The 24,411-nt window shown below is 44.5% G+C and overlaps 1 protein-coding gene across 1 annotated transcript in view; it reads left to right on the forward strand.

Annotated features, from left to right (window-relative positions):
* The window catches only part of Atrnl1 (attractin like 1), a 521,748-nt gene extending 517,726 nt beyond the window's left edge, over window positions 1-4,022 (forward strand). Inside the window, exon 29 of the mRNA XM_028775552.1 lies at window positions 1,721-4,022. Coding sequence (XP_028631385.1) covers window positions 1,721-1,842 — 122 coding nt within the window. The 3' untranslated portion in view covers window positions 1,843-4,022. The remainder of the gene's footprint in view (window positions 1-1,720) is intronic.
* Window positions 4,023-24,411: the final 20,389 nt, after the last annotated feature.

Below are 24,411 nucleotides of genomic sequence, written 5' to 3' on the forward strand. Positions count from 1 at the left end.
TGATTTTTAGATGAAGACAGCAAGTACACACACACCAGCCCCCTCCCACCCCCACCCCACCCCATAGCAAACGAGAATTCAGAGATCTCCTGCCTTTGTAATACAATAAACTTAGCTGTGTGTGATCCTGTCCTGAGATTACCATTCTGACCACTCCAGGACCTAAATTTGTCCCAGACTGACCTTGAACTCAGGAATCTGCCTGCCTTTGTATCTTTCTGACAAGCTGTCTCATAGTGCAGTTGCCTCTGTTTTTCTAGCTATGTGAAGGCCCTCATATTGCATCTTTATATTTGTATAGTGAGAAATTATATATTTTTGAACTCATGTTTTCAGAGTTATTTCCCACAACCTTAAGGGCTGTCCTGAAGGTCTCAGTGTTTACCATTTTGTTGAGACATTAGCCACATTCTTGCCTCTCAGACTTGTGCTGTCTCTGTTTATCATGGAGTGATTAACCTTGGCAGAGAGGACATTCCTCAAAGGAGGAACATAAAGTAAAATATACAAATAAGCCTTAAGCCTACAGAAACCATCGGCTCTCTTAGAGGCCCACCTCCTGCTCCAGGGGTAGGAGCCATATCATTCTGTCCCTTAAATGGCCAAGGAGAACTTTGCATCTACCTCTGATGAAGGCTTTCAAGGTTAGATGACCTCCATAGGATCTCCTTTGTCCCAAGGTCCTTTATTGACATTGATTTTTTATGTTCAGATAGCCCTGAGATCTGTTCCTACCAGATTATATCTGGAGTTTATGTAGAATAAATTGACCCAGGAGAAAAAGATGGTTCAATATTATCTTGTGTGGGATAATACCCAAAATAAAGCTCTTCCTTGGGAAGCAACACTTGAAGATGCCCATGATGATGTAAGGACTGAGTCAACTCACTTCAAAGTCAATTCTCTAAGACCCTGGAGTCCTTCTGTTAGGTCCAAAACAAGGCTAAGCAGTCCAGCTCTTTGGCAAAGATGGGAATTTTAGAGTTACTTTTACTTTACTCAAGAATTATAGGGCTGGGCGGCGGTGGCAGACACCTTTAATCACAGCACTTGGGAGGCAGAGGCAGGTGGATTTCTGAGTTCGAGGCCAGCCTGGTCTACAGAGTGGGTTCCAGGACAGCCAGAGATACACAGAGAAACCCTGTCTCGAAAAACCAAAAAAAAAAAAAAAAAAGAATTATAGGACTCTACAGGAACAGCGTCCAGTCCTTGCCAGGGAGGGAGAAAGATAACTTAGTCCTGCACAGCAGAACTTGGGACAGGAAAGCAATCTGCATAGCAATGTGGCAGCTAGGTGCTATGCATGGATGGAAAGCCACAGACCTCAAGTGATAACCTTGCATTAATGTTCAGTTTTTCCAGAAACGTAACTGTGATCTAAGCTTCCTTTAAAAGGTGCATCTAATGAGTTTTGTTTATAGAAGCGAAACCGAAATAGCAACCTTGGAGCTTCCCATTCCATCTGGAACAAACCTGTGTTCAAACACAGACATGAGGCGAGAAGTAGTGTGCACAGCCGGCTGTCATGTTTCCCAGGCTCTGACTGGGTTGCCTAGTGTTTTACTCAGCTTCTTGTTCTTCTTCTGTGTGTTGTTCACTGGTAGATCATCAGTAAGGACCTAAGCATTTCATGCTGGGTGTGCTAGCATCACCCAGAGCCGCTTCCATCCACCTAGGTTATGTCTGTGATCATCTAAATACCTTTCTTCTTTCTTTCCAGGCCTTGCTATTGCCAGTGCCCTGATAGACATCTCACAGCAGAAGCCTTCTGATAATAAAGACAAGACTTCTGGAGTCCGCAATCGGAAGCACCTCTCCACACGTCAAGGAACTTGTGTCTGAGAATGGGAACCAGCTCTGTACTGTGTGCCGATTTACTGCACAGATGGCTTCCGTTAAAGCTGTTCTGTGGCCTTGGGTCTCACAGAGGATAATGTCCATGATCCAGGGCCAGGTACAGTTCCCTCTAAGTGGACAATGTCCCAAGAGGCCAGAGACTGCCAGTGAGGTTGGTTTTTTGTCTGTTTGTTTGTTTTTGTTGTTTTTTTTTAAGTAACAGTATTGAGGGCTCACAAATGAAAAAGTCAATTTTTATGGCTCTCTTAGGCTGAGAGCTAACATAGCTTAGTATGGAAAAAGATGTATATTGTTTCTTAATGCAGATGGAAATATGTAATTCATATAAATCAACTGTTTATATCCCAAGACTTTAAAGAAAGACATTTTATAAATGCTTGAACGGTGAGAAATGTACAGTTTTTTGCCTTGTTAGCAAACTTAGGTCATTGGCATCAGAGTAGGAAAAGAACAAGTCCTGGCAGCTGTGATGGCCATTTTGTCTCCTTATAAACATGGAAGCAAGGCTGTAGGTCACGTGTTTAAAGTCTCCATGTGACCACATGGTCGCCAGAGTCAATTTGAGAATGTAACAGTTTTCAGCTAACGGGAACATAGAGCAGGCAGTCAGGAAGTTTGTCAGAATTCTGAGCATGGGGGACACTCCCGAAATGACAGGCATGGAAGAGACTGTGTGGCAATCAGTGTCCCCTCCTGTCACAAGCAACCTCCAGTTCGATAACCTGAAGAGCCAAACCTGCCATTTGGAAGCAGAGCTTCTAGTCTACGCCTTGATGCTTTGGTGCCCTGGGTCACCATGCCAGCCCGAGTTGTTCCTATGAGTCTTCACAACAATGTGTCATTTTCTTCCAGCTGTCTTCTGTTTGCCACTCCTTATTTACAAGTGTTACGAAATGTATTTTAAAAGGTAGCACTTTCCAAGTACCCTGCTACCAACTTCTTCTTGTAGAATGCAAGCAAACAAGAACAGGTCCGGCAAGCCTCAGCAAGATCCCCATCTCCAGCACAGTCTCCAGGTGCTGTAAGGAGTCTATACTCTAAAGACAAATTCATTGCTGGTCACAGCTGAAACATCCCTAATGGCACAAAGCCCTGGATCAGAGCAGAAAGGAAAAACAAAAGCTGTAGCTCTCACATGGAACGGTGAGAGCTAACATCAACAGCAGTGATCTCACTGAAGCTCACTCAGTCTGGAGTGGCCGTGGCTGACTCAAGGTGACTACTGGAGATACAAGAACAACGAACAAGATTCCTGAAGCTGCTGCATTCTCTGTAGTTCCGTTTAACATGAAAGTCATTCCATCTAATCAGTGTTAAGTACAGTATACATACTTCTCATGTTCTTTGGAATTCAGGAAGGTAACAACACCTTACAGTCAATGCCTAGTTACTGCATGCCATGGTTGTACAGTCGCAGAATATGACCCTATTGCAATATTGAATATTTATTTCAAATGCCATGTATACATAGCTTAATTTGATGAAGATAGAGTGTAATATGTAAGAGAAATGACCACAGACTATGTAGTTGCATCTTATAAAGCATAGTTAGGTTGCATCTAACCATGACTGTCTTATTTTGATAACTAGCCTTTTGGATATAGCTTATATTCCTTACGTTGGCATGATACTTCTATTCTATTTTCCATGCACTCAAGATCAGATGAATTTGTAGAATAGTTTTAGTAATTTTCTCTACAGCCTGTGGGGTTTGGGTTGGGGAGGGGGCAGTGGTTGTGGGTACTTCCCAGGACATTTTCTCTCAGAAAACTAATTGAGCTGAATTTGTGAATGTCTCCCAAAAACAATCAAGTAATTTGATCAGCTTCTTTTGGACACTTCACATGTTGATTTTTTTCCCCATGAAATTGGCAGCACTGGTCCTTGTAAAGAAATAGTTATTTGAAAATAAGGTAGTTGCACAGTTTGTTTAATTGCCAACAATGAAGGTAGACCAGACTGGTAGAGGGGCTTTTCAGGCTCATTCACTATGAATCCCCCAGGTTCTCAAAACTTTACAAATTTTGAATTTTAAATAATTATGGAATTAATGCAATGTCACACTCTACTGTTAACTCTGTGGCCAATTATGCAATATATTCTCAGCTTATAAAGCTTTTTACTGGAAATAAAATTCTTCACCCCCGGGTGAAGTGAACCAAAAAGACCTCATTCTCTGTGTCTTCCTCCCACTGCACATCCTAAATGCAGATTTTTCTCAGAGAAATTAGAAGTTCAAATGACTGGTTCTCTTGAAAACCTTTTTATTGGAATTCTGAACACTTCAGCATAGAATGACTTGGGAAGGTATCCTCAGCATGTAAGATCTCACCCTGCCAAGTATGAGCACTCTCAGTTACTGGAATGGAGTTTTAAAATTAATTTGGGAACATTATTTGGGCAACAAGAAAAGTCCTGGTGAAAGCATGGTGTGCTCGTGTTCATGAGTTGGTCTGGTATATTTTAAAGAGAGTTAAGGTGCTCAGAATTGCTTTGAAGGAGTAAAAAGCTAAGTTAGTGATAAGCATAGAAAAGTGAACTAAACTGTAGTGTATTGTTAGTGTGCGTGCGTGTGAGAGTGTGTGTGTGTGCGTGTGTATGTGTGAGTGTGAGAGTGTGTGCACATGTGTGAGAGTAGAGTGTGTGTATGTGCACATGTATGTGTGTATGCCTGTGCATGCGAGAGTGTATACATGCATGTAAGTGTGCATGAGTGTGAGAGTGTATGTGAGAGTATTGTGTATGTGTAAGTGTGTGTGTGCATGCACATGTGTGTGGGGGCCTGCCTGCATGTGTGCATGTGTGCGTGCATGCACATGAATGTGTAGAGCCAGAAGCTGACTTCAGGTACCTTCCTCAATCTTCATTTGATCCAATTTGATTTGTGAGATGAGATCTCTCGCTGAGCCTGGAGGCTGCTGGTTTAGCTAGATTAGCTGGTGGGCTCCAGGGATCTTCCTGTCTGTCTCCCCAGTGGACTCTGGACGGTTGAACATGGGTCCTCAAGCTTGCATGGCAGCAAACACTTGACCCAGTGAGCCACCTCCCTGCTCTGTCTGTCCTGTTGTATTCAATAGGAAACATTCATCAGAAGAACATCTGTACAGTCGATCCTTGCCGTACTCTCTAGCATCTCGTCTTCACTGGGCATTAATGAGCCGGGTGCCTAGGTACCGGCCATTGCCCCTGCCATGGGATAATTTAGAGAGTATCTGCCATGGGATGTGTGCTGCTGGGGAAGTTTTGAGGGCCCCTAAAGTAAAGGAGGAACACTTGCCACTGCAGAGCTGCTGGCATCCTCAGAGATGGCTGGGCTAATCGTGGGGCGGCCCGGCCGGCTCCTTCCTCCAACATGACATATTTATCTATTAATTTTATGATTTTTTAAGTCAAGTATATTTGATCAAAAGGACATCCTGTGCTTCTGGAATTTGGAGATTTCTAACCCAGCCTGACACTTGGAGCAACAGAACTCTGGTTCTAACCCTGTGGCTTAGTAGAGCCTTTCTCAGAGGACTCCTCATTGACATCTAAACTGAGTCAGAGTGACAATGCTCACCCACAAACAGAGCAAGGAGGGACAGGGACAGTGCTCACCCACAGACGGGGCAGAAGGGACAGAAGCCCCTGCATCATTCTAAGGGCTTTTTCTCAGCACCTATAGAGCTACTGAAGAGGATTTTATGTTAAAAAGCTTCAGTAAGTGAGAATTCATCAGAGGCCACCTGGGTACACTGTCTCTTGCAAAACCCACTTGCTGCTTCCCAAGACTGAGCTCAGGACCTAACTGATCATAGTGTCTCCAGTGAGGGCAGACTCCCATCTTCAGACTCAAGAGCAGGGTGGCCTGCCTGCTCAGTGAGCTGCCCAGAAACTCTTAGTCATGCAGAGGGACAGCCTGCCCTGGGCTGTGCTGCCTGCATCTGCAGTTCCACAGAGTTCTTTAAATAATTCATCTCTCTAATTCCAAATGCTTTGCATAATTTTTCAAGGAATTCAGGTCGGCTGGGTGCTCAGCAGTGGTTTCTAGTGGTACACAGTTAACACTTCATTCTACCCAAATTCTTAAGAAATATGACTGTAACTACATGTCTATACACATGCAGGCATGCAGGCCTGTGTTAAAAGTTGATTGTGTAAAATTTTAAATCTGCCTTTAAAGCATATGGTCCAGAATATGATCTGCTACTAACCAGAACTTCAACTGTTAAGATAAAAAGAAATTGGCTTCTCCACGTTCCATCACCAAATACAGGGTTTTATGTATTGGACGTTGGGAGGTTTGTTTTGTTTTTCCAAAGTCTTCCTTATAACCCAGGCTGGCTTCAACCCTGCAATTCTCCGGCCTCCTGAGTGTTGAGTTCACAGGTTAGCACTACTTTGCTGATCGTCACTCCTGTTGTTGTTGTTGCTGCTGCTGCTGTTGTTGTTGTTGTTGTTGCTATTATCATGTTGACCTTCCCAAGATCATGCAGCACAGAGCACTGCTCAGAACCTGGGAAAGCCCCTCTTCAAGGAAGGTGATTATGAAATCTGTGTTATTGATGTTCACATTCAATCCACATCATCCTCCTCCCTCCCCCCCCCCCCACTTCAGAGCCTCACTGATCTTTCCCCAAGTGCTCTCTGAATCATGTGCTGAACAGCTTTTTTCTTAGAATGGGAGGTTGCTCACAAGACACTGAGCAGCCAGGACTGCAGTCCTCGGTGAGGGTCTGCAGCCATGGGTGTGTGGTTTGTGTTATCATTTCCTGGGACTGGGGCCTTGTTCATGCTAAGGCAAGTGCTTTATACTGAGCTCTATGTGTATCCCAGGTCTTGGGGCTCACTAAGTTGCTTTGGCTGAATTTGAACTGGGGACCCTCTTCTTCCCATCCCCCCCTTCCCTTGACCTCTGCCACCACCTCAGTCCCCCAGCACCTGGGACAGATTGGACAAAGCCCTCACATTCTCTGGCAAGCTTTGAGATTAGTCATCTGTGGCCATTTGGGCCCAAGCTTTTTTCAGTGCCTGAAGCCCTGCTTCCCTCCAGCTATGTAGAAGGATCAAACACCTGTGGGGCTGAAGAGATGCTCAGTTCATAAAGTGCTTGCTGTGCCGAAGGACCTGAGCCGTATAAGAAGTGGTGTGTGTGTGTGTGTGTGTGTGTGCAATTGAGACGGCTCAGCAGTTAGGAGTGTGCACTTGATTGATGATTGATTGAAGATCTGAGTTTAGTTCCCAGTCTACGTCAGACAGCTCACAGCTGCCTGTAACTCCAGCTTCAGGATAGTTTTCCAGCTTCTGTGGGCACCTGCATTCATGGGCACGACCTCAGCAAAGTGACACACACCTGTAATCCTAATAGTGGGGTCTCTGAAAGACAGATCCCTTAGAGATCTGGAACTCACTGCCCAGTCACCAGAGTCTAATTGTTACTGATAAGAGAACTTGTCTCAAAAAGACAGGGGGAGAGTGTTAGTTTGTCAAGACACCTCAGTGGATAAGGACACTTGCCAACAAGCCTCAAAGCCTGAAGTTGATCCCCGGGACACACATGGTGAAGAAGAGAACTATCTGTGGCCATAGCTCCCCATGAGTTGCTCTCTGATCTCCACACTCAGCATCATGGCCAATCAATCAAACAGTCAATCAATCAATGTATTTTTAAGGTAGACAATCCTGAACACCTGAGGCTGACCTCTGGCTTCCACACAAATGCACAGGTGTGTACATGTACCTGCATACACACAAATATGCACAGGCACCTGCACAGGTGTGCACACACAAACACACAAGTGCACACACATATGCTCAAATACATACACTCACAAGCAAATGCTTGTGTACACACACAAAGATCAAATACCTGAAAAGTCCTTTCTTTACCCCAGGGTCTACATCAGGCCTTTGGCCAGGATCCAGACTAGTCTCTGAGAGCTTGCCTCTGCCTTGCTCAGTCAGAAGATTTCTTCCTTTTCCCTCTTTCCTCTTTCCTCTTCCCTCTTCTCTCCTCCCTCCTCCCCTTCCCTCCTCCCTCCTCCCTCCTCTCTCCTCCCTCCTCCCTCCTCCCTCCTCCCAAGGTTGTTTTCTGTCCTGTATTCCAAAGAGCAACCCAGAAGAGGTGTTGGGACAGACCAAAATGTCTGCCTAATCCAAAGAGAGGGGCCTAGCCTAGTGGCCATCTCCAGGAGCTTTAGAACAGAGAGGAGCTTGGGAGAGGCACCTCTTCTGCGGCCCAACCCTGCTCGCTCTCTTCAGCTTTCTAACAGTGGATTTTTATGGCAGCATGCAGATTTGGGGCATTTGTCTCAAAACTGAGTTTAAGGAGACCCCCTAGAAATGTGCTTCCTGGGGACTCAGCCCCACCCGTAGCTTTGAACACACACTTGGCTACTGCACCTTCTAGTTGTGGAGCTTCGGTGTCATTTTGGATACTTGTCTATAAGCTCTAAGCTCTCTGCCCCTTTTTATCCTCACCTCCTGCTTCCCCAGATCAGACCTTTCATTGAGGAGGTAATTCTCCCCATTCATATGCTGGGGTCAGTTCTGAGAGCCAGGGGAAGAGCATCCTCTGCTCACCAGCGGGCTTCACACTCCTGCTGCTTTTGGCAGACCTGGTGCTTTTTGCTGAGCCAAGGCGGTTGTTTAAACACAGGCTGCTTTGAACTAGCTGCATGGGGTGAGTAGAGAGCCTGCTCTAGGAAACCCATCAGAGAAAGAATACTAGTGAAAATAAATTCTGGTAGCAATTGATTTCCTGGCTTTCTAGAGCCCCCGGTGCTCAAAGGCATCTTAGATCATGTACATTCTGGTGATGTGCTAAGTTACCTTAAAATTTGGACACAATCAAATTTTTCTATGAAGTCAAATGACAAGCTCTCATTTTTTTTAATGCCTCGGGTCGGTTGTCTAAGCTATTTCTGTATGAATTATGATAAGAATGCTTACCTAAGAAGGAACAAGAGGACATGAGAGGGAATATAGTTTGGATGAAAATGTCCTTACGTATTTAAAAGAAGAAAAACATGCCTTCCTGCTTCAGTTTGTGGCTTCTTTGTTACTGTCATTGATGTCATCAGAGGAGCCCATGGCTACTCATCTTCTATTACCATGGAAGGGTGCAAAAATTAAACTCACCAGATCATGAGCACTGATTTCTGCTTCCTCCAAGCGCTCTCTCTCTCTCTCTCTCTCTCTCTCTCTCTCTCTCTCTCTCTCTCTCTCTCTGTGTGTGTGTGTGTGTGTGTGTTCACAGAGTTCACAGAGAAGCTAAATAAGGAACACGCAGTTGATATCATTGGAATGCACCCCTGGTGACCCAGACTTGTGCTTCTCAAGATCTCCAGGTATCCATCACACGTTTGGTAACTAAAGATTACCTTCTTTAACTTTAAACGGTGGTTTTTCTAGCAAACGCTAAGAAGTGCTGGTGTTTCTTTCCCATTGGCACAGATCACGTGACCCTCCATCCACTATGCGGTTTGTTCCTCCGACTGCAGACCTCATGCTCACACCCCTATCAATCAGTGCTTTAAGAACAAATAAATAACATAAAATGGGCTCCTGCAGCTTTGCTCCCTCATGACGAGGCTGGCTTCTTTGAAATACGATGGCACTTAAAAGGGAAGGCCAACTGGAAGGACACCAATAAAGACACTACTAGCTCTGCCTAAAACAATTTGATCTCAACTCGAAATGAATTATCTCAAAATGCAAATGCATAATGGAAAACAGGATGCGTGCCTTGTCAAGATCTGGGCGTCAGAACTCCAGGTTCAACCTAAGCTTGCTCACTAGCTGGAGGATAACAGAAACCTCCCCAACATCCATTTGCAGGGACCTCTGAAACTCCGGTGTCCACTCTTTGCTGATTTCTCAAGAGACAGCTCCAATCTGACCTTCCTGTGCTTGAGAAAAGAACAACTCTTGCCATGACCCGGCAAGGAATGGGCTTTTTTCTAAGAGCTAACCACTCATCGGGTTGCTCATGGTGAGGCTGTAGGAGTCTGTAACGATGCCCAAGGATTTCTGCTCTGTCTGTTTATGCAGATGATACAATGTCTTGGCTTTCCTGTTCTGAGCAGTGTCTAGAATATGGTTATGAGGCAGCTCTTGGGTAGAAATCTGTTACTGAATCACTTTGGTTTTGCACATTCTGAGCTGAGGATTATTTTATCCTGAAGAATATCTCAAGGCTCATGTTATACCTTTATTGGAACTACCTGGAACAATAACAAAAAAAATCCAATTTTTCTAGTGTTACAAAATATTTCAGCCATGATTATAGTCCCAACACATTGTCCGTACAATTCACTGTAACATTTTTTTTTTGAAACAAATTACTCTTGATAGAGTCTTGAAAAAGGTTTTGATGTAGGCTCTAAGACACTATTTGAGAAGATTGTAGCCATGTCAACTTTACCATCACGATGTAGATAGCAATTAATGTCTGTAAAGTTTGAGATCTGCGGTCTTTGGTATAAAGATTAATTCAACTGGGAAAACATTCTCTCTTTATCCACTGAAATTAAATAAAAATTTTCACATTGGGCCTTGACCACATTAGTATAGATCTGGATGCTAGCCTTATGTGGGATTTTGTCCTTCATCAGACCCCTCCTCGCCACCACCACCACTGTATGATTTTTTTTCCTGCCAGGGAGCATGTGCAGGATGGGGTTCTAGGGCCTTTGGAGCCTGCAGTATTGGCTACACAGACACAGACACAGCATTTTAGCAGGGTGCTTTTCCAGTGCTGATCCTACACATACTATTCAGCTTCTGGGGGGGAGGGCGCCTTCCACCTCACTGTGAGGGCTGCTGTGAAGGACTGCATGACAAGGTGCCCTGTCATAATTTACTCAGAACACCATCTCTCAGAGAACTTAGGCAGGAGGATCATCATGAGTTCTAGGCTAGCCTATAGTGAGTTCCTGGCCAACCCAGGCTGCTTAGTAAGACCCTGTCACAAAATAAAATAAATAAACAAACCCCAAAATCCTACAGAGTGAGACCCTATCTACCTATCTATCCCTATCTATCTATCTATCTATCTATCTATCTATCTATATCTACACACACATTTTCATCTGAAGATGGATTTTTTTTTTGAAGTTCAACATTTTATGTCCAACTAGAAATAATTTTTCTCACCTGTTTGGAAGCTTCTCGAATCTCACTGGGAGTTTCATAAGTGAAATCTTTTACAAAAATTAAACATTAGCATTTGTGTCCGAAACAAGAGCTTCCATGATTTCTCCATTGATGGGGACATAGGCAAGACACTTTTAAAAGCATCCACCAAAGTAACGAAAGCAAAAATGCTCCTCTCGCTTGCTTCTGTTGGTAGAATCTCAGTAGATCCCTTCCTTGGATAAACAATCTCCAATGTTTACTGAAGCCTGCACGGATGGTCCCCAGCAGTGTTTGCAGCTTGAGTTTTATTCCAGCAGCTCCGTGGAAGGAGCCTGTGGTGCAGGGCAGGCGGCCCCTCTGGAACCTCCGAATATTTGTTCTATCTCTGTTCTAAAGGTAATTAAGGAGCATTGCTTGTTTCTCAATTAATGACTTCTCATTCAACAGGGGATCTTTGATGCTAATTTGTTTTAATCAGGGCAGAGGCTGCTCAAAAACTCCGAACAATTCACTGAAGAGGAACTAGGAATTTTTAATCAAGTGGAAGAGATTTAAATGCTATCCATCATGTGGCTTCAATCCTCCTTCATTTTAACTGTGTTCTTTGGGCTTTATAAACCAATATGAGATTATCGAATGGCGTGTGTTATATCACACAGCTCACTTCCTCTTGGGCGTCTGTGTGCACATGATGGGCTTTAACTTCTTCCATGTAAAAGCCTGTTTACCTTCAAATTCCATGTTTCTCTTAATAAAGGATAGATTTTAAAATTAAATAAAACCCCGTATTTATAAATACATCTAATGCTCTTTTATTGTATCCAACAAAATGGTGTCTTTTCATATATTTACATATAAGAATGAAGGAAGATACATTTGAAATGAAATGCAAGACATTCTTTTCATCCCGTGGACTCTGTCACCAAGTTAAAGTCAAATTGCATTACACAAACAGAAACGTTCAAGAGCTAGCTATTATGTCACAGCGTGATTAGATGCTGGCTTTCATTAAAAAGGTGACATCATCAGGTAACTTTGCCTTCAGACAGTGACTATTCAACATGCTAAGGTTACAGTCACAGCCTTTCTTAGCTAATGACCAGGTCTGATCTCATTGTTCTACTCTCCAATCAAAGTGACTTTACATAAGTCAGTCACATGAAAGTGAGGTGGTCCCCTCCCCCATTTCCTTTTCCTGAATATAGAAGAATCTCAGAAAATATTCCAGAAGTCTAACCACTTAAAAACTTACTGTTTCATTTCCAAGTAAGTGGGGAAAATGGGCCTTTTATTTTTCTTAAAACAGTGGTTCTTGAACTATGTCATCTATCAGAGTAAAATAGAGCGGGGGTTGTTGCAGCAAAGCCTGGGCCCTCTTGTAGTTTTTGCTCTAGTAAGTCAGTAAGAATTTTCATGTTTGACAAGTTCTAAGATGATAGTGGAGGGCAGAGGATGGGGGTTCCAACTGGGGAACCCCTGTTAGGAGCAACTCAGGATGGAGGGTCTATGACTGAAACTCAGAACCAGATACTCTGCACCTCTTACATATCACAGGGTAGATTCTCCAGGTCCCACAAGATTGTTGCCTGCAAGGTGGTGTTTGGCCTTGGTGGGCAGGGCCTAGAAGGTTGACTTGGGTAACAAGAACAGTATTAATGCCTGTGCTTTATATCTTAATGTGTTCTTTTTTTTTTTTTTTTGACACAGGGTCTCACAGAACTCAGGCTGGCCTTGAACTCCTGATCTTCCTGTTTCCACTTCCTGAGTCCTGAGCTTATAGGCCTGAGCCACTATACCTCGCTATTGCCTGCATTTTACTGGATAAATACCCACTTGAAGGAGGGAGGGAGAGAACACGAATTGAGAATGGCATCTGCTTTCGAAACCTTCAAGCTCACCCAATTGACACACCTCTTTTAATAAACCAAACATTCTCATCCTTCCCAAGGAGTTCCACCAACTGGGGATCAAACATTCAAACATAGAGTCTGTGGGGGCCGTTTTTAGTCTTTTTCACTAGTCCTGGTTCCCCGATAACAAGGGAATAAGCTCAATTCCTCAGCTCCAAGCAACCCTAAGATATCCAGATGCCCAGCCTACTTCATCACAGTGGTTATCATCAGTAACCTGAGATCCAATCATGTTAGATCATTGAGCCACAAAGGGCAAACAATAGAATACAAAGCGACTCTGGCAATTACAAGTTCCACATTAACGGGATGTGGTCATACTGTCCTTACCCTGCTTGGCAGGGACTTATGCATCTCTAGACTCAGGGCTCAGTGCAGTGCAGAGGCTCACCAGGGATGGAGCTGTTGCAGAGACCAACTGTCTGCTTTACTACTCGGCCTACATCACATTAAGCACAGCTGGTTCAGTTGGCTTATCTCATCTCTCTGCTTTGGAGGAGCAAATCCCATCGTATCCTGGGTGCCTCAAGACACATTTGCACCACATCAAATCGTACCACAGGCTACTGGGAGACATACTGGTTGTCTTCTGGAATCTTGGCAAGATAACACAAACACTATCTGAGTGCCTATTCTTTAGGCAGATTCCACAATGCCAGAAAGTGACACACAGCCGTTCTCATGTACAGCGTGTTCCTGGGACTAGTCAGCTTCCCTCACCCACCATGCATGCTCATGTATGTGAATGCTAGAGGCCAACTTTGGGTGTCCTCCTCTGTCACCTTCCACCATATTTTTTACAGACAGAGTCATATTGGCTTCTCACTGGAGTTCGACAAGTAGGCTAGGCTAGCTGGCCATTGAGCAGCATAGATCTTCCTGTCTGATATTCCCAGCTCTAGGATTACTGGTATATGTCACCAGGCCTGGCTTATCTCCATTTAGGTTTCTGGGTGTAGGTGGCTCCGTCTGCCTGGGTCTGTGCCTGGTATTGTGCTTGTCTGGCTTGGCCTCCCATATCCATAAACACAGCTCTCATCAGCTGAGTGAAACCTGTCAGTTCACTTCAGCTTCACCAGACTGGGATCCTCCTAAAGACACTGCCACATTCACAAGGTCTTAGTCTGTACTTTGGACCTCTCATTGGCACCCAGGCAGCCCCACAGCATACTGATAGAGAGTGAAGGAGGTGTTTCGAGTTGCCACCTTCCTTCCTAACAGAGAAATTGCACTTCATAATAAATCCTGGGTTCTTACTTTATTTCTCAGTGAGGCTTAACTTCAGCTGTCTGGATAACATTGTTTAACTGTCTCACTGTATTGTTTCAACCTCTAAGAGAACCTTGTGAAATACATTCTTTTCTCAGAATCGAAAAGCAGATGCAGAAAATTCATGGATTATTGGTCATCAGAACTGCTAGTTACACGGGGCTTCGGGGACAAGACTGCTAATGCCTTTTTAACTCTGGCTTCTAAAACTAGTATTAACTGTGTTTGTGATACCCAGCTCTCAGAAGCAATGTGGGGGTCGGGGTGGGGGTTTCTTGCAGTTAATACTATGAAGCAGAATGTAACTATTTTTCCATCTGGGACTCAGACAAAGGGTAAGTCACTACCAAGCAAGGCTTTAACCTTTTACAAATGTGCAAACACAGGTAACTGGCTGATGTGTTTGTATGCGGGGTGCAGATACACTGACCTAGATACATCTCTAAAATTAATTTACTGGTGCTGCACGGAACCTTGCTAACACTCCAACAAGTGCTTATTGCTTTACTGGTGAGCATGAGCCCTGAGGGCCTGCTGTTTGATCCTGGTGACAGCTCTGTATGATGTAGGCTCTGCCAAGAGCCAGTGTGCTGACTCAGAGAACAGGAGGGCAGTGAGGCTGGTAGGGGAGTTGTCAGACAAATTAGTAGCCATCCAGATTAAAAGTCAGAGAGCTGATCAGAGCTACGGGCATCCTTTAACCACGTCCCATTGGGAAGTGACTTCTTGAAGATTTATTTAAGTGAAAATGAGCATAGTCCCTGAAGTCTAGATTGTGAAGTGAGCCAAGATCTTACCTTCCGCCATTTGACATACTTTGAATTCTCTATCCTCTACACAGAGGTGCCCCCACCCCCTTTTTTATCTTCTGTACCTCCCACTATGAGCCCAGAGAAGATCCCTCCTGTTCCTGAGACCACACGAGGCGTTGCAATCTTTGCCTTTCAAATACCCTCAGAAATGGCAGATGTCTGGTATTTCTAAGGTATTGCATAATTAAGTCTGATGTGAGTGAGGGAATTCAAACCAACAGTTCTAGAAGAAAAATAGGTATGTTTCTGTTTGCCTGGGATTTTCTTTAGAACAGCTAAAGTCACACAGAGGAATAATTAATCATGTGGCTGATGGCAGCAGTACGGGGAGTCAAGGAGCCCCCCTCCACTTTGCAAAGCTCCTCAGACCTGTGGTGTAACTAGTGTGAAGTAAGCTTGGTGCAAAGGGGAGAGCGTGTATCTCTAAGAGGAGGGACGGCACATCTGAGCAACATGCCCCAGCACTCCAATGAGAGCAACTGAATCCAAATCACTGTGACAGGATTCAATCAATTCTTCTTAAAGAGACGTGAGTCTGTGGATTATAAAGATGATTAAGACCATTTTCAGGCTGACACAAAGCTGGGGATGTGAAGTGCAGGCCCGCTGTTGTTATATGCACAGATCGGAGTCATTTGGCGCCACCTTAAGTTTCCAGGTTCTTGGGTCTCCAAAGATTGTACCAGGGGTGCCTAAGTTAATAACAGAAACAAAAGTAATTTATTTTTAAAGAGAAAGACGCTCCTGAGAATGGGTGTAGACCTTTGCTGAGGAGAGGCACATGTTACATGTTCAAGACTGCTGAGTTCTGACCTTGTATAAATAAAGGGTCTCAAGACCTTTTATGTCATTTACAACATACCTACCTTCCATCCCATTCAGGAGTCACAGCTTTTGATAGTGTTCTGCTTGCTACATGAACCAGGTGGGTAAGTGTACTGGCTGGTTTTGTGTGTCAACTTGACACAAGCTGAAGTTATCACAGAGAAAGGAGCTTCAGTTGAGAAAATGCCTCCATGAGATCCAGTTGGGAGGCATTTTCTCAATTAGTGATCAAGGGTGGGAGTGCCTAGTCCATTGTGCTTGGTGCCATCGCTGGGCTGGTGGTCTTGGGTTCTATAAGAAAGCAATCTGGGCAAGCCAGGAGAAGCAAGCCAGTAAGTAACATCCCTCCATAGCCTCTGCATCAGCTCCTGCTTCCTGCCCTGTTCGTGAGTTGCAGTCCTGACTTTCTTTGGTGATGAACAGCAATGTGGAAGTATAAGCTGAATAAACCCTTTCCTCCCCAACTTGCTTCTTGGTCATGAAGCTTTGTGCAGGAATAGAAACCCTGACTAAGACAGTAAGGTTACTGTTTTTTTGTGTTTTGTTCTGTTTTCCTGTGGTCGTTGATCTTGCTGCCTCTCCTGCATGCCCCTGCTCCTGACACAGAGTTACACAACAGTGAAGCAGCTCATGTGGCTTCAGATGGGCATCTCCTCACTGTGAAGGGCTGGTGGGTCCTCAGATACTTCTGGCATTGCACCTAAACTACAGCTGTCTATCCCTTGCCTCCGTTCTGTTTTATCATTTAAGGTGCATTTAGCTGTCGATGTTGGACATCCTGAGCAACAGAAGAATAATCGTAAGAAATTTAGAGTTTACTTAACACCAGCACCGAAGAAATTCGTGGGCTACTGAAATGTGTCAGTGGATAAGGATGGTTCTACCAAGCCTATCTCCTTGAGTTCGATCCCCAGGACACACAAAACAGAAAGATAGGCCAACTCCTGCAAGTTACACTCTCACCTATACACACACACACACACACACACACACACACACATATACTCATGTGCAAAAAGGTACAAGTTTTTAAAATTCTGCCATAAGGAGTCCCAGGGTTTTCATAATCCTGCTTCTCATCCTTGCTGGATTAGCTTTGAATCTCACGTTTGTTCTTGTTCACAAGATGGCTGCCACAGTGCCAGGTTTCACCTGCTCATATGACTTTATATAAATAAATACAGGAAGAGGCCATCTGATTTTTTTTCTTTAGATTGGTGATTCCCAGACTTCCTAATGCTGCAATCCTTTAATACAGTTCCCCATGTCGAAGTGACCCCCCAACCATAAAATTACTATTGTTGCTACTTCATACCTGTAATTTTGCTACTGTTATGAAACATAATGTAAGTATCTGACATGCAGATGGTCTTAGGTGACCCCTGTGAAAGAGTTATTTGACCATCAAAGGGTCTCAACACACAGATTAAGAGCTTTAGATGTTCTCATAAGACAAAGAATGCTTTCTACTACTGGAAGCTCCTGGGGACCTGAGGAAACCCTGAGAGACTGTGTACTATTGACATAGGCATGGCCATGTCCGAGACCCAGTGTGTCAGATGCATAGGAATGGCAAAGCCTTCCGTGTGTGTATGTCAAGCTCAGAGGGATGGGAAAGCCTTACGGTGGTCAGGGTAAATGTTGGCACTATGTGCAATCGTGGTGACCTTACAGCCTAGAAGCTTACAGCCTGATACTGCTGCCTACAGAGACCTCCTGCTGAGCAGAGCTGCTCCCTGCTGCTGTCCATAATAAACACACTGAAGCTGCTGTCTAAGCCACTCCATCAGAATGGGTGTCGTCCACATGACCCCAGCTTTCATATGTATGTGTGTGTGTGTGTGTGTGTGTGTGTGTGTGTGTGTGTCTGTCCATCTGTTCTTTCTTCATTCCTTTGCTATACCCACAGGTCAACTCCTCAAGGGACCTGGATCCTTCCCTAACATCTCCAGAAGGAACTTGACCTACCAAACAGCATGCTGACTGCCCCTTGGTTCTCATTACACTGTGGCCTTCGAAGGTGTCAAAGAAGAATTCATATCTGTTGTGAAAAACCATTCATTTGGTGGGTAGTCATGGGTTATAGTGGCCACTAGAATTTAATAACCTTAAATAGTAGTTCCTGACCTTCCAAGACATGAGTTCAAGGCCAACGATGATAGCACTTGCTGATTTCAGTGAAATTCAAAGATGGGATTTTCTCAAGGCCTCTTCAAATAGTTAAAATAAAATTCTCATTGCGATATGACAAAAAAAATCATATCCTAGGATGCTTGGGGCAGACTCTTTATGCTTGCAAGTCCTGGGTGGTGGCAGCATCTTGCCTCATGGCACAAAGGGTGGGTGGCAATGGAAACTTGCCACCTTCACCCCACCCCCACCTTGCCTTCATTCCTGGTGTTCCTAAGATACACGGATTAAAAACAATATGTGGTTAGAAAACCAACTCTGTGCTTTCCAGGCTCCCTCTGTCTTGGGCTGAATAAATTGTACTTTTCTCCTTCAAAGCCATTGACAGGACCATAAAGATGGTGAAAGGTCAAAGGCAGTACTCTGGAGAGACTGACCAAGCTTCTGGGAGAAATAAAGGGTCATCATTAGCAAACCCTGGAGGGACAATGAATGGCTCCAGAGCAGACTAAGAGGGACTGGGAAGGTCTCATGCAAAATAGTGACAGAAGCCAAGTGAGCCAAGGCCACAGCTCCAGCCTGAGGCAGGGCAGATTCCTCTAGCTAGGAAGGCCTGACCCCGGAGAGTGGAGGAGCCACCCTGGCGTTGGCGTGTTTATGCTGATGGAGGCTTTTCAAGGAGCTCTTTGGACACTGTTCATCTCTGGCCATTTGGATAGAGATGGATGAGGGTCTGAAGCGAGGGAGACTAATGTGAAGAATAATTGTTTTCTCTGCTGGGAAGGAGGGGGAAGAAGCTGTCACAATCTTGCAAGCACAGCTTCTTCTCAGAAATGCACTCTCAGACCTCAAGTCTGCCTCTGAGCCATGTTCCTCCTCTACACACAGCCATGCCAGGCAGGCTACCCACACCGCTCATCCACAGAGGTAAGTGGAGGCTCCTGAACGTATTTACCTGCCTCCAGTTCTCCTGAGTGCATGCTCAAGTCCCTGGACCTCAGACGCTTTAAGAAAAGAGAGTTACCCTTCAGTTCCCAGCTCTCTGGAGAGTGCACAAGGGCCTTACATTGTCACCTGCTGTGGAGGGACTGAGAGGTCACATTTGCCTGACTTTGTCCTCTGCAGCAGCACCTTGGGGTGCTCTGCCAACTTTAAGATTCATTTCTAGCTGGGGAAATGGCTCCACTGTTAAAGCAGAGGACCAGAGTCTGGATTCTCCAGAACCCATATATATGCAGACTGGGTGTAGCATTCTGCCTGTAGTTCTAGCCTTGGGAAGTAGATACAGGAGAGCCCCCAGAGCAAGCTGACTTATGAGACTAGCCATATTGGCAAGCTCTGGCTTCCACTGAGAGTGTAGAAGAGTTATCAAGGATGACTCCTGATGTCAACTTTGGGATGCATGTAAACTTGCATGCATATACACACATACATACCACACATGTATGCAGACACAAACACACACACAGAGAGAGAAAGAGAAACAGAGACAGCGACATAGGCGGAGACAGAGTGACAGAGAGACAGAGAGACAGAGAGAGACAGAGAGGAACATGAAAACAAAACCATTTCATCCTTAAGAAACACTTTTTTGGCTCTATGTCCCCACAGACTAAGTGAAAATTCAAAAGGAAATGGGGTATAGGCTATAGAAATATTTAATCCCAGAATGTGAACTTATAAAGACTGAGGTCCTAGCACAAGCTGTATATTTGGTTGAAGTTTGATCTGACAGGCTCCCTGCTGTGTTACCATTGTTACCACAAGACCAGCAGAGACAACCCAATTTGTAGGAGGGGTTTGTTTTGGCCTACAGAGTCAGGGACTTCAAGTCACTGTGTTAGAGGAAGGTATCACTACAGAGGTATAGCTCACAGCATCACTTCTTGGCATCCTATCAAGAGATAGAGATCTAGTCACAAATCAGAGGTGGATTTGGCCTTCAATCTGCCTCCAGTAACCTCCTTCTGTCAGCTAGATCTTACCTTCCAGCTGCTCCACAATCTTCTGAAACAGCAAAGTACCAAGTGTTCAAACTCATCCACCTGTGGGGGAACATCTCACATTTCACAGAAACACCTGTCCTCATTCATAGAAAGAGAGGACAGCAGACAGCTTCATGGGAGACAGAGGAGCTTCTAACTGACTCCTTGGACCAGGACCAAAGAGAATGTAAACATATGTAGGGGTATGATGTCATGTGTGCTCACACACATGGCATCAAGTATGCTCACACACATGATACATACATGATGTTATGTGTACTCATGCACATGATGCCTTGTGTGCTCATGCACATAATGTCATGTGTGCTCATGCAAATGTCATTTGTGATCATGTACATGATGCATACATGATATCATGTGTATTACATACATGATGTCATGTGTACTTACATACATGATGTCTTATATGCTCCTGTAGATATGTTATGTGTACTCTCACACATGATACTTGTGTGCTCATGTACATGATATCATGTGCACATATTCTCATACACATGTCATGAGTGCTTATGTACATGATGCCTTGTGTGCTCACACATATCATGTGTACTCACACACATGACATTGTGTGTACTTATGCACATGATGCCATGTGTGCTCGAATACATGTTGGGGAGCTAAGGGTCTTGTCCTTAGAAGCATCCTGTAGATCATACATCAATTTTTAAGTCAGGGGAAGCAACATGGTGGCCATTACCAGAAATCTGACATAGAGGTGACATGGAGCCTCTTTCTCATGTATACGGAGGCACAACCACCATGCTCACATCACTTTGCCAAACAAGAACACAGATGTGCTCTCAGAAGAAAGAAAATTGGAGACATCACTGAACAACCTACAAGAAACCTTCATGTGTCTGAGTTTTCTTGACTTGCCTTGAATTAGGCTGCAGTCAGAATGAATGATGGGGAAAAAAAAATTGATTTACCTAGAGGAGAATTTTTTCCCCCGCTCCTGGGCCATATGACTTGTACATTTTATAGCCAGTATGCCAAGTTTATGTTGCCTGCCTTGAGCTAAAAATAAAGCACAGCCTCCGGATGTCAGCTCTCTGTGTGAAGGAGTCTCCACCGGATGCCTCGGCCACTCTTGTTTTCTTCTCCATGTTTCCCAGCAGAGCTGGGCCTGCCTGGTGGGGGATGGTTCCTCAGGAATATTCTCATTTTACTCACAAACACATTGCATGTGGTTCACAATGCAAATGGGCTTCCATCCAAGAAGGGTTAGCAATGACCCCCGATTTAACTACAGAGTTCTAGCATTGTGATGAGCTGTCTGACCCAATCCATTCTCCACAAGTGACTTCTGATGGAGACACAAACATTCTCCATGCACAGAGGAGGAGATAGATCTGTTGCCTACCCAAGCTGCCCTGTCAAATGGACAGAGTCCTGACTGCTTGATCCAGTCAGAAGGTAGGAAATACTGTCTGGGAACATAGTTAACTCTCTGGATATGTGTATGCAGTGTACATGTGCACACGTGGATGCATGTTTACACATGTGCAGGCATATTTGTGCAGGTGCACATGTGTGTGTACAAGTGGATGCCTGAGGTTGACAGCGGGGTTCTTCCTTGATTACTCTCCATTTTATTTACAGAGGTAGGATCTTTCCTGAAAGCCAGCACTTGCCGGCTCTGGTTATTTTAGCTAGCCAGCTTGCCCTGGATACCTTGGTTCTGACTAGTTAGTACCAGGTGGGCTACTAGAGCTGCCTGACTTTTATTTAGGTCTCTGGCCCTAAAGCTTGGGTGGCCATCTCTTCAGTGCCCATATTTCACTTTTGACTTGACTTTCTTTTTTTCTCTGTCTCTCTTAAAGCATAACCCATTACATGCTATGGTAAGGAATTGGATGGAGTAGGGGTTCTGGGACCTTGACAGCCAGATCTGAACCACTGTGTCTCTGGAACAGACAGAAACACTGTCTGGTGTAACCATAATATTTTTCAAACTTTATTTTTAATGATGGTTCCGAAACCCTTAAACCTCTCTGCTAGCCCACCACCCACCAGAGGTGGTAGAAAAGAAAGAATGCAGAAGAAGTAGACCTGTTTAGAAATGGTTCTTCAGAGCAACTCTCATCTGTGTTATCTGGAAATCAGCAGTTCAGGTCACAGGTCAGCAGCTGCAGCTCGATCTACTCTCTAACATTTCACAGATACACCAGCAGTCCACTCCAGCCGGCAGAGTCAGGACAGCAAATCAGCAGCAGTGGCACAATCTATCAGAGACAGCTAGGCCTCAGACTTGGTATGGGTCAGCAAGAGGGACCGAGAAGAGGGCCAGGAGAAGTTCTCAGCTGTGCCTCTGTCAGCGAAGAGAAGAACAGCGACAATTCGAGACCAAGAAGCATTGCACAGCTAGCTCTATAAGCAAGCCTAGCTCAACCTCAGCCACTGTCCGTCCAGTCCTATTTATACCCTCCAAACATCATGCGTCCTCCACGGGTCTTGTCTCAGCACTCATCTTGCTTCAGCACATGTGTCTGTCTCAGCTGATATCACTCTGCCAATCAGCCTGAGTCTGGGAAGAGGCAAGAAACTGCAGCACACCCCCAGAAGATTTCTGGCATGTCTCTCTATGGAGTCCTGACGAATGCAGCTCAATTACACAATGTAAGGCAGATCAATACATGAGTGTTGTTAGCAAAGAATCCTTCATCACGTGCCCTTTCACCTACTTGCTTTAGCAGGAAATCCTTTCTCCTGTGACTGCTTCAGGTAAACATTCCTTCACGAGTCTGCCCTAGTCTGTCACCTGAGCCACTTCAGGTAAATGTTCCTTCATTTGTTTGCTCCAATAAAACACCATCCAACACAACTGACTTTCCAAAGAACTCTTAAGCTTCCACTTCAGTCTGGAATTACCCAGTAACCACAGTCAGCAGCTCACAAGCTGGGAGCCTTCCATCAAGGGTCCATTTCAGCTTGACTCACAAATGAATTTCCTTGCTGCTCAATGATTCCTAGTGGTGTGAAACGATTTCTTGGATAACAGGGGTCTGCAACAACCTCCCCACTCCCTTTTAGCATGTTTGGAAATAAGAAACGTCAAGGCCAAATTCACTTTGATTGAACCCATGGGAAGAAGACTCATCAGATTTCCAAGAACTGAGGCATCTTCTGGGTCATCAAGCTGACTCTCAGGCTGATGGCATCAAGGCTGTCAAATGGCCTCATTCCTTGGGCAAGAGCAATGGCGACTCCCACAGAGGGATGTGGTACTTTTATACCCATGGCACTGTCAGGCAACTCTGCAATAAAAGACATGGAAGCTGCAAAGGAATGAGGTTATCCTTAAAAACCAATGCCAGGAAGTGGAGAAAGATGGAACAGACAGCCAAGTAAGCCCATGGCAAATGCTTCTCTTCAAGTTCTAGTGAGAGAAGAGACATACATAAGTGAGTGACGAAATGCATCGTAATGTAACCAAATGATGTAACGTATCATGGGCAGTCAGACGAGGGAGAGAAAAGGCAGAAGAGGATGGCGAAGCAGGTGGTTAGGAAAAGATCTGATGAGATAGGACACAAGACAAGAATCAAAGAGACTAAGCAAGAGAGGGTGCTCTTAATCTTCACTTTAAGATATATGGCATGGCCGAACACAGGACCTGTGACAGGACACATAGGACCTGAACAGAAAATGAGGAAGTAGAGCAGGAAGAGATTGGGAATAAGGGAGTCAGTAGGGAGAGGGGTGGGCTCTGGAAAGGCAATGGAGGGAAGAGATAGATAGATAGAGATAGAGATAGAGATAGATAGAGATAGAGATAGAGATAGAGATAGAGATAGAGATAGAGATAGAGATAGAGATAGAGATATAGGTTCATATATAGATAGATAAATAGATATAGATATATAGGTACAGTGTAGAGATAGAGATATAGAGATATAGAGATAGATATGATAGATAGATAGATAGATAGATAGATAGATAGATAGATATCAGAAGTCTTAAAAAATACTTTAAAATATAGTGTTCCAGGAGCAGGAGAAGATTGTGCAAAGGACTTGAGGTGTGCTGTGCCTGCTTTCTGGAGACTGCCATGTCCAGAATCCTAACAAAATGGGGAAACAAGAGAGTCCCCATCAACAGAGCTTCATAGCCCTGGTGACACCGTGCACTTTGTCTGGCTCCAAGTCAAAGGAGGAGCACAGGTTTCGAGCATGGCTTTGAAACCTTCTGATGTCATCTGTGATACTTGGGTTAAGATATCAGATGCTGGCCTTATCCTTCACTCTTGGTAGCTCTCAGACCTGAAAGCTGGTTAACCTTGAGTCCTTCTACCAAGCCCACATAGTAGCAGCGTTCCTGTGATCCCAGCACTGGAGCCTAAAGTAGAAAAATCACAAGTTTGAGGCAAGCTACATGGTAAGTTTTAGGGCAGACTGAGCTATATAGTAAATCCGTGGCTTAAGAAACCAAATCCCAAAGTCTACGTTAAAAAATACCACACAAAGCATGTGGTATGACAAGCCT

The sequence above is a fragment of the Grammomys surdaster genome, unplaced genomic scaffold, assembly GCF_004785775.1.
Source record: "Grammomys surdaster isolate TR1022 unplaced genomic scaffold, NIH_TR_1.0 66, whole genome shotgun sequence".
Lineage (NCBI taxonomy): Eukaryota > Metazoa > Chordata > Mammalia > Rodentia > Muridae > Grammomys > Grammomys surdaster.